The 10,292-nt window shown below is 45.3% G+C and overlaps 1 protein-coding gene across 2 annotated transcripts; it reads right to left on the bottom strand.

The window, feature by feature from the left end:
• Window positions 1–254: 254 nt before the first annotated feature.
• On the bottom strand, window positions 255–3,878 carry LOC123050190 (probable metal-nicotianamine transporter YSL6). Of its 2 annotated transcripts, XM_044473019.1 has the most exons (8): window positions 3,839–3,860; window positions 3,545–3,775; window positions 3,017–3,189; window positions 2,791–2,888; window positions 2,260–2,397; window positions 1,863–2,052; window positions 1,280–1,412; window positions 255–1,192 (listed from the first exon to the last, which is right to left on the bottom strand). In XM_044473019.1, the coding sequence occupies exons 1-8, from the start codon at window positions 3,858–3,860 to the stop codon at window positions 255–257; spliced, it is 1,923 nt and encodes a 640-aa protein (XP_044328954.1). The 2 variants fall into 2 exon arrangements, with proteins under 2 accessions (XP_044328954.1, XP_044328953.1); XM_044473018.1 differs by having other exon boundaries at window positions 3,545–3,878.
• Window positions 3,879–10,292: the final 6,414 nt, after the last annotated feature.

Raw genomic sequence — 10,292 nt, 5'->3', positions numbered from 1 at the left:
CATTATTGATTAGTTTCGGGCAAACCACGAGTATCAAGCAAAAGATAGATCAAGTTGAGAAATATGGTACCAACAATGCTAGAAACCAAATTAAGAAGACACCAACATCACAAACAAAGCTTTTTTTATAGAAGGGGTGAGACACATTACATACTTCTATATTTTGGAGGTCTAAACAAGTGTAAACTATGTACACAACGTGATTCTGCTCTCTTGTGGTACTATCACATAAAATGAATTAATTTCCTATATTTTCAGCCGTATGTAAGGGATGGCTTGATGTACATGCACATTGGTGGATCGATCCTCATGATGGACAATATCGCAGAAGGGGCACTCCATATACCATCACCACATATCAAACCAGAAGCAACCGCACCTGCAAAGTCCTCGGACTCCTTATGGTTCGCCCTCTCCCAGACAAATAAGATGATAGTCCCAACAAACATGTCAATCGCAAAGTATGCCCCAATGTAAAATGGAATAGCCATGGCCATCGGGAGTGGGATGAATTTGGACATGCTTTTCGGGGTCACATCTCGCAGGAAGTTGATTGCTATGGCTGCAAAGAAGAAGACAAAGCAGATTGCTAGGCAATGTTGCGGCAGCACTGAGAATCCCTCAACACCCATGATTGACATCTCACGGTAGATGGAAGCATATGGAGCTTTGAACATGCCATTGGGATTGCCAATATCGAAGGCTATCCAGTAAAGCCAAAAGGTGAGGGGAGCAATGACACAACCAAGGGCAGTTCCAATCAATTGTGACACAAACATAGACCTTGGCGATGAGAGGGTCAGGTAACCAGTCTTGAAGTCTTGCATGAGATCACCAGCTGTGGATACTATGGACATCATAACACCACACGCTGCTAAGCCGGCAATCACACCACCATGATGGCCAACCCATGAGGCAAAAATGAAAAGACCAATCTTCCCATATGTGGACGCAAGGTTCCAGTTTGTTAGGCCAGTGCCATATGAGTTGCAGAAGGCGAGTAGAGGAGCAATAACATAGGCGGAGAGGACAAGGTACCACTTGAGCTGTGGGAACATCATCGGTACAATTGCAGCTGAAATTGCTGCAAGGCCCACATAAGCAGATCCTGCCAACCAAGGAGGGATATTGTCTTTCACGAACACCTCATTCAGAAGCTTTTCCTTGGCTAGTAATTTGGAAATGTTGTCACCTACAATAATAAATGAAAAACAAGATGAGAGCCATGATATATGATATGCTGGTAGGTCTAGTGGGTGGAATAAGAACATGACATTACCATCCTGAACCCAAACAAGGGGAAGCCTTCCTTTGTTTGATTGTGCATTCATTGTTTCCTTGATAGTTGCATAAACGATTTTAATGAGTTTATAAATACCATCCCCAAGTATCAAGGATATGCATACGAAAACCTGAAAGGGTGCACACACAACTTGGTTTTAGCTAGACATAATGTTGGCAAAGACTACTCGGTTAGTGAATGAAGAATAATTAGGGAAGTTATGACATAAATGACCCATATATATGTTCTTGAACTCAATTTCATGGTTCTCACAAATTACAACCAATATGCCCAATGAAAAAATGCAATAAAGAGACTCGCATATTCACAACAACAACAACTTGTAGATTTACTGGTTTTATTTTGTATGCGGAGAAATAAGGGACTTTCTTTTGTCAAACCTTGTAAGTACTAATTCATGATCTTATTTGTTTTTCTTAGACTGATTCATTATATCATCCTCGATCTGTTGGTTAACAACCATCACAGTTGAGTTGACAAAAAACATAATCGAGATACAATAGGGAATTGGCTATTAATTCGTTATGACATGAACAATCAGAAACCTTCACCACCATACCTTGTACCCATAGAGTCCTTTGAAGTCGTTGCTTCCAAGCTCAGCTGGATACCACTCCCCAGCTTTGGTAGATATATATGGCCAAAGAAAACCCCAGGATATGATGGCTCCAACAAGTGCAGAGCAGTTAACAATATGCGGGCATATAAGACCACATCCAATATAGGTTGGACTGAAGTCAAAATAGAACCTATAAAAATAGAAATTATAAGCGTTTGGATATAATGCATATGATATTCTAGCTTAAAGGATAAGTAGTTTTGTATGATAATCCATGGATATCAAGAAAAAAGCCCTAAAGAGGATAAGGCAACATTTTGTTCTAACTTTAATATAAAAGGATTTATAAAATGTGAACTTCAAAATAATATCACAAACACATTAGCAGCAAGCTTACGTGTTCTTAAATGCTGCAAGGCCGAGTGAAGGGAAATTGTCGAAGCCACATGAATCCCCAACACCACTGAAGAACCACTTAAAACAGTTCCAAATAAAACTTATGCTTAAATATTTTCCAAGACAGCTAACTTGTTTTCTGGAAGCACAAAAACAAAGTTAGTACCACCAAAACTTAAGAATACAGTAGCCCAAGATATGTTGTCAACAGTGAAATTGATACAGAGGCATCAACCTTTATCCCAATCTAACAAATAGATCATTCATCATTTTCCATAAAACAGATAAACTGCTATTTTGTATTTATCAGAAGATTCACCATCTATGTATAATATATAAGTTTTGATGTTTATCACACACTCCTGCTAAAAGTATAAGCAATTTTATAGGGACAACAGGTTGCAGAACCATTTTTCTATTATTAATCACCAGACAAGAAGCATAGCAGAGTCAACAATAAATGATTATCATTGCAAAGTATAGCTAGCTTAGTTTGCACAATATTAAGAATCAATGCTGGTATGTTTCTTACTCTACAAGTTCAACTTCAGTAGTAGTGTGGACGCTATTGATCAACATAGCAGTGGCAGTTCCACTAGGATATGTTAGCTTGCAATCAATCACCATCACCTAGCAAACACCAAAAGTTAACTTAGTTTGCTGAATTTGTATCAGACAAAGATATGTCCAAGTTGTTGCACTTGATTCGAAACAAAAATGTAATGCCGAAGGCGCACACATCTAAGAAGGATGATTACCTTGCGCAGCGCAACGAGAATAAAAATACCAAGAAAGCTAACTAGAAACATAAACCCGATCATCCAACTCAGTGAGGGATTCTTCACATCCACTGCCCTGTTACCAGGATAATCAGTCCCAATAAGCTCATAAGTTTTCTGATCCATTGCAAGCATATATGATCCGAATCCCCCTGCATAAACGAAAACAATGATTAATAATGTGAACTCTATGAAAAAGGGAGAAGCCTATCAATTCCCCACTCCCAGGAAACACGAAAATTAAATATGTATGCTGCAAAATGAAACATTTTTTCTAAGAAATGTAATTTTAAAAATCAACCTGCTAATAACTTCCTTATAATACCAAAAAGAATCTAACACCATTGTGGCCCCCACCCAAAAGTAATACACATGCAACGCCTGCACGTACTTAGCACAAAGCAGCATCAGAACTCCACACATCAGGCCTGTTTTCAGTTAAGGATCAAAGCAAATGCAACCCCAACTCGCATCTCCAGTTAAATGCTCAACTGAAGTCCCACATACCGCTGATGGCGAGGCCGTAGCAGGCGACGACGCAGGTCTGGATGACGGTGTTCTCCTGCTTGGTGAAGGGCTTGGAGACGACGCCGAACATCCCCAGCGCCGCCGTCCAGGTCCGCACGAGGCAGTAACCGAGCAGCCCCGCGGCGACGTTGAGCGAGGGGACGATCCCCACCGTGAGGTTGAGTTTGTGCGTGACGAGGCAGAAGAGCACCCCGAGGATGGCGCTCACCACTATCGCCCGAACCGTCAGCTGCTCCCGCCACGGCGGCACCGCCTCCACCGCCGGCGACACACCGGCAAGGAGGGGGGCGGTCATCTCCGCCTCCGATCCCATCTCTCGCGCACGCTAGCTAGTATAAGGCAATGCCTGTGCTGGACTGCTGGTAGGATTTGAGGCTGACGAGGTCAAGGTGAGGATGAATCAATAGGTGGGAGCACAAGGTATTTAAAGGGCGTGAAAACTGAAGTTTGGGTGCAGTCCACTGAACTGCCATGGCATTCGAATACTAGCAGCACGTGTACTGCACGTGCTACGGTGGCTTCTGTATGTTCATTCGTATCCATGCAAAAAAAAAATTGATACGTTCATTCGTGCTGTATGATGCCTGGGGCCTAGAGTTTTAGGTGACCTTTTTTTCTCCCTGTCAAGGTGGCAAGAGACGTGGATCACTCGGGAGCCACGAGAGGAGAGACGTCCTCCTACGAGACAGCCACGTGGCGTCTGCATACGCCCTAGCAGGCAAGCAAGGTCGTTCTGGTCATAGGGGATCGGGATGGGATGGGCGTCGTGAATCGTGCTGCTTGCCCGGACCTCGTGATCTTCTGCGGGGCAGTGAAAACGTGACCATAGACTGGTTCCAATCTCACTGGCTGGTGAATCCGCGGGACCCACCGTCAGTGGGAGAGGAACCTGGCTCCTGAGATTGCTCCGCGCCTGGGGTGTTTGGCCTGGGTTCTGAAATGGTGGCGTGCAGACCCCGGATGCGTATAACACGCGGGTGGTGCTATCCGGCCGCTCGCTGTCCGGTGGGCCTCGTCGAGGTGATGGTGGCCACACATTTCTACTGCTTGCGTCCTAATTTGATTGTGTGTGAGCCATCACTAAGTGTTAAGTATATTTTGGTGGGGCCGTATCTAATGGTGGCCACGAATGTGCAGCCGCTCGAACCAGCCCTACGCCTGGATTATATACCGTGGGTCCGGATGTAATGGTGACCACGGATCATGGCATACATTAGAAGTTATTTTTCTCTTTGGGATTGGGAAGGAATGCGCATACTGTATTTGATTTGGTCATGCGGTGCGAGCAAGGTTGTTGGGCTATCCAAATGCCCGGCAGCTTGACACCATTTACTGATGCTTGATGTCACACATCTCATTGTTTGATGTTTGTATGCCTAAACAACTAATGTGCTCCATTTCATAGACGATCAACGTGCTCGTCTATGTGTTGTGCCCGCCCGTTTGGTTGATGACAAATATTAGGGATAGGAGAGAGAATTAGGTATGAGACGAGAATTAGGAAACAAATCCCCTAGGCAGCTAGGGTTCCCCTTTTTTCCCCTGGCGGCGACCGCTAGGGTTCCCGAACTACCCTGCTATCACACACAAATCTCATGACCAGATTGGGATCTCCTGATCTGGCTGTGATTCACAACTGTTCTTTAGCGACCGGGTGAGTCTGCATGGCGGAAACAGAAGGAGCAAAGGCACCGGCGGGAGGCGCATCTGGTAGTGGAGCTGGGGCGGGCGCCCGTGGCCCGGATCCAAGGTTTGAGGACAGATTCCAGGGTCTGAATCTTCATGGAGAGGAAGAGGACGATTTGGATTTGTCAGGTGAGATCGATGAATTGATTGAAGAGACGAGATGGATTGCTATTTTTAGGGTTCATACACAGCGACCCTTTAGCCATGTTGCTCTGTACAAAGCGATGAGGAACGCTTGGACACCAGCACAGGGAGTGATCTTCAAGGCGATGAAACCAAATCTGTTCCTGGGTCAGTTTATGTGTCTTGGCGATTGGAATCGCGTGATGAACGGAGGGCCCTGGTTATTTCGGAACGCAGCAAGTCCTATGGAGGAGTACGATGGTCTGACAAATGTGGATGAGTACAAGCTTGATCGCATCCCAGCGTGGGCACGTATCATAGGCATCCCTGAGGGGCTCATGAAGAAAAAGGAGATTGCAGAGAAAATAGCAAGAAAAGTTGGAATATCTCCTGTGAAGGTCATTGTCAATGAAGGTCGAATAAATCCTACAAAGTTCTTGAGAGCTCGTGTTCACCTAAAGCTTGATGCCCCACTTGTGCGTTTTGTGCCTTTAACCCTGAAGGAGAGCAAGAGGTGCCCTGTGGACTATGAAAAACTTCCAGATTTCTGTGATTTCTGTGGTCTGATGGGGCATGTGGTAACTGAGTGCGGGGATGGAATACACTGAAAGGAGGATTGTGAATTGGGTAACTGGTTACTGGTCAAGTTCGATGAGGCAACTAATGGACTAGGCAGAGGAAGGTGACAGTCGGGGCCGGGTGGCCGGCCAGACAGACGAAGAGGATTTGGAAGAGGCTTTGGAAGAGGCGAAGGGAGCTTGGGGGACCCAAATCCTCAAGAAAGAAATAGCATGGAGATTGACCTTGAGGCTGCCCGCAATGATGGAGCACTAGTACCCCAAGCCAGGAAGAGGCTGACTGGACAAGATGGGAATTTGATCAGTTATGGTGTAGGTGTTAACCAGGTGGCAGCAGGGGTAAACCCTCCACCAGGTTTTGTCAGTGAAAAGGTTGAGTTGCTGGAAAACATAGCTAATGAACCAGTAGACAAGACTCAGCTCAACACCCCACAAAAGATTCACGATCAGAAGAGGTTTAAGGCTATGTCAGATGATGTTAATGCTTCCTCAAGTACATCGGCGACTCCCCTCCAGGGTGTTCGCCAGGAGCAATGAAAATCCTATGCTGGAACTGTCGCTGTATGGCCAGTACCGCGGTAGAAAGAGCGCTTCTGGAGATCCAGAAGCAATGGGGGGCGGATGTGTTTTTCTTGTCCGAAACACATTTGAATACTGCAAGGGCAGAAAAAATAAGGAAAAAATAAAGATGGACAGAGTGGAGGTGGTAGAGAGCGTTGGTAACAATGGGGGTTTGCTATTGTTCTGGCAAAATCCCATTGTCCTGCAAGTCCGTGGAAGCACAAAGAACTTCATTGATGTGTCGGTTGAAACAGCGGGAGAGGGGGAATGGAGATTTACTGGATTTTATGGTGAGCCACGGTGGGAGGACAAACATCTCTCCTGGGGTTACTTGAGAGGTTTATATCAGCAAAACCGTCTCCCTTGGGTTGTGGCTGGGGATTTCATGAGATCTTGTACTCGCATGAGAAGGAGGGTGGAGCCCCACGTCCCATGAGCATGATGCAGAATTTTAGTGAGGCCTTGGTTGACTGTGAACTAGAGGATTTGGGATACTCGGGTGACCAATTTACTTGGAGAAGGCGGAGACTACGGGAGAGGCTAGACCGGGCTGTTTGCAATGGGCAATTCCATTCTATGTTCCCGTGTGCCAAGGTAACCAATGCGGAGCACACTAAATCTGATCATCGACCTATTCTATTAGATACAGCGGGCGATGTGGTTGGTGATAACTTCAGAGCAAGGATTAAGCAGTTCGAGGCCAGGTGGCTCAAAGAAGATGATGTCGAACGGCTTGTATCGGAAGCATGGGAAAGATCCAGTCCTAGTTCGTCTCTTGCAGATCGCACTGCTGCAGTGCACGAAGAGATGCATATCTGGGATCGTGAGATCCTCAAGGTGCCACACAAGCGGCTGAAGGAACTCAAGGCGGAGCTAGAAAAGCTGCGGTTGGGCCCCCTTACTGATGAGGCGGCAGATCGGCAGCGTGTCGTTCTTATAGAAATTGAAGAAAACTTAGAAATACGAATTTCTTCAACAACTTTGCTACAGCACGTAAGAAGAGGAACCACATTAGACGCTTGCTGGATAACAATGGTAATTGGGTAGAAGATAATGAAGCAATGAGAACACTGATAACAGAATACTTTCAGCACCTGTTTTCTTCGGAAATTAATGTACCACATGCAGATGTATTGAATAAAGTAAAACCTTGTGTTTCGGGTTATATGAATGACTCCCTGTTAGCTCCTTATACTGCAGAAGAGGTGAAGAAAGCTCTCTTCTCTATAGGAGACTTAAAAGCGCCAGGGCCGGACGGACTTCATGTGATATTCTATAAGAAGTTTTGGCCAATTTTGGGGGAGGACCTAGTGCGAGAGGTCTTGCAAGCTGTAAACAGTGGCATTATTCCTGAAGGTTGGAACACTACAACCATTGTCCTCATTCCGAAGGTAGATAATGCAGAGAAGATCACACAATTTAGACCAATAAGTTTGTGTAACGTGGTCTACAAGGTAATTTCGAAGATGTTGGCCTCTCGGTTGAAGTTGTTGCTTCCTAATATAATTAGTGAAACTCAAAGCGCTTTTGTTCCTGGATGGATTATAACTGATAATGTTATAGTGGCATACGAGTGTTTGCATACAATGAAGAAGAGGAAGAAGGAAAAAACGGGAACATGTGCAGTGAAACTCGACATGCATAAAGCCTACGATAGGGTCGAGTGGGTGTTCCTGGAAGCAATGTTATCTAAGCTAGGTTTTGATCCAAGATGGGTCAAGCTGATCATGGCGTGTGTCACATCAGTGGAATATAAAGTTCGGTTCAACTCCAATGAAACGTTGCCCTTCTCACCCACGAGGGGCCTTAGATAGGGTGAGCCCCTGTCGCCCTACTTGTTTTTGCTCTGTGTTGAAGGCTTATCGGCGCTGATAGCACATGAGGAGGCAACGAGGAACTTAAATGGTGTCAAGGTCTGTTGAGACTCCCCCGTTGTGTCCCACTTACTATTTGCGGACGATTCACTTGTCTTGATGAAGGCGGACCAGCAAAATGCTCACACGTTAAGATCAATTTTGGATGATTACTGTGCAGCATCAGGCCAATTGGTGAGCGAGGCAAAATGCTCTATCTTTTCAGTCCTAATACGGAGGTGGAAGTTAAGGCGGAGGTATGCCAAATTCTGAATATAATGACGGAGTCTTTATCGGATAAATACTTGGGTCTTCCGTCCATGATTGGGGTTGACAAGGTAACATGCTTTAAACATCTGATAGAGAGGATTAAGATGTTGGTGAACGGATGGAAGGAGAGAACACTTTCTTTTGGTGGAAAAGAGGCTTTGATTAAAGCGGTGGCCCAAGCCATCGCAACATATGCGATGAGTGTATTTAAATTCCCCAAAAAAAATTGTCAGGGGATCACTGATGCAATGTCGCAATATTGGTGGAGTGACGAAGAAAACCATAAGAGGGTGCATTGGTTCGCTTGGTGGAAGATGTATGTGCCAAAGGAAAGAGGGGGTATGGGTTTCCGGGACATTCATAGTTTTAATATGGCCATGCTGGCTAAACAATGCTGGAGGCTCATTGAGAATTTTGACTCACTTTGTGCTAGAGTTTTAAGGGCCAGATACTATCCTTCTGGGGATATCTTGAACTGCGAATTGAAGAAGGGTTCATCCTTTGTGTGGCAAAGTATTTGGGCAGGAATACAAACGTTCAAAAAAGGGTGCATTTGGAGAGTTGGAGATGGTACAAAGATAGACATATGGAGTGATTGTTGGATTCCCAGCAGTGCATCAAGGAAAATTGTTACTGTCCGCGGGAACCAATTATTCACTAAGGTCAGTGACCTCATCGACCCTTCCTCGGGTGAGTGGGATGAACATTTGATAAGGGGCACTTTATGGCCTATAGATGTTGATCGGATATTGGAAATTCCTTTGTTTCGGCAACATACAGAGGATTACATAGCATGGCACTTAAGTAAGAACGGTATTTTCGCGGTACGCTCAGCGTATTATAAATAGTGGGAAGAGACTTATGCCCAGGCAGATTTGATGGGGAGCTACCGATCTGGTTCTGGGCCACATCCAGTATGGAAGAAGGTCTGGAAGCTCAAACTGCCGGGAAAGATTAAGATTTTTATTTGGAGGTGCTTACACAATGTGCTACCATGCTTCAGCGTTCTAACTAATCGGCATATTGGTACTAACTCTCAATGTCCTATCTGCAAGCTGGACGGGGAAGATATACGCCATGTACTTTTCTCATGTCCACGTGCTCTAGCCATTTGGGAAGCCTTGGGCGTTGGCAATATTATCAGGGACGCCATGAGGATAGACCGCTCTGGAGCAGCGATAATAGATTTTCTTCTATGTGATGAAGCTCATCAGCGCATGTACTCGACCCAATTGAACTGTCGGAGTTAATTGCAGGAACCAGCCGGTACATTTGGTGGCAGCAGAGACAATTTGTCCATGGAGAAATTGTTTCCTCGCCGGAACAAACAGCAATGTCGATACGGGCCCTAAGCCTAAATTTCGTTCGGGCAGCAGGGAAGCCGAAGGAGAGACCTCGAGTGAACAAGTGGCCTGTTATTTTGTCCAGCCAACAAGTACTAAATGTTGATGTATCTTTCCATGTTGAAGATCATACAGGCGGGTGTGGAGCAGTAGTGAGAGACAGCCGCGGAAAATTCATTGGGGCGTCTACAGCTAATTTCATGCAAATTCCGGATGTCGTCTCGGCAGAAGCCGGCTCTGCTTGAAGGCCTAAAGCTTCTCCAAAGCCTAGGATGCAACAATGTGATGCTGAGAATGGATAATATTGTGGTGG

The sequence above is a fragment of the Triticum aestivum genome, chromosome 2D (assembly GCF_018294505.1).
Source record: "Triticum aestivum cultivar Chinese Spring chromosome 2D, IWGSC CS RefSeq v2.1, whole genome shotgun sequence".
Taxonomy (NCBI): domain Eukaryota; kingdom Viridiplantae; phylum Streptophyta; class Magnoliopsida; order Poales; family Poaceae; genus Triticum; species Triticum aestivum.
Note: the sequence above shows the minus strand (reverse complement) of the source record. Positions and strands in the feature narration are given on the sequence as shown.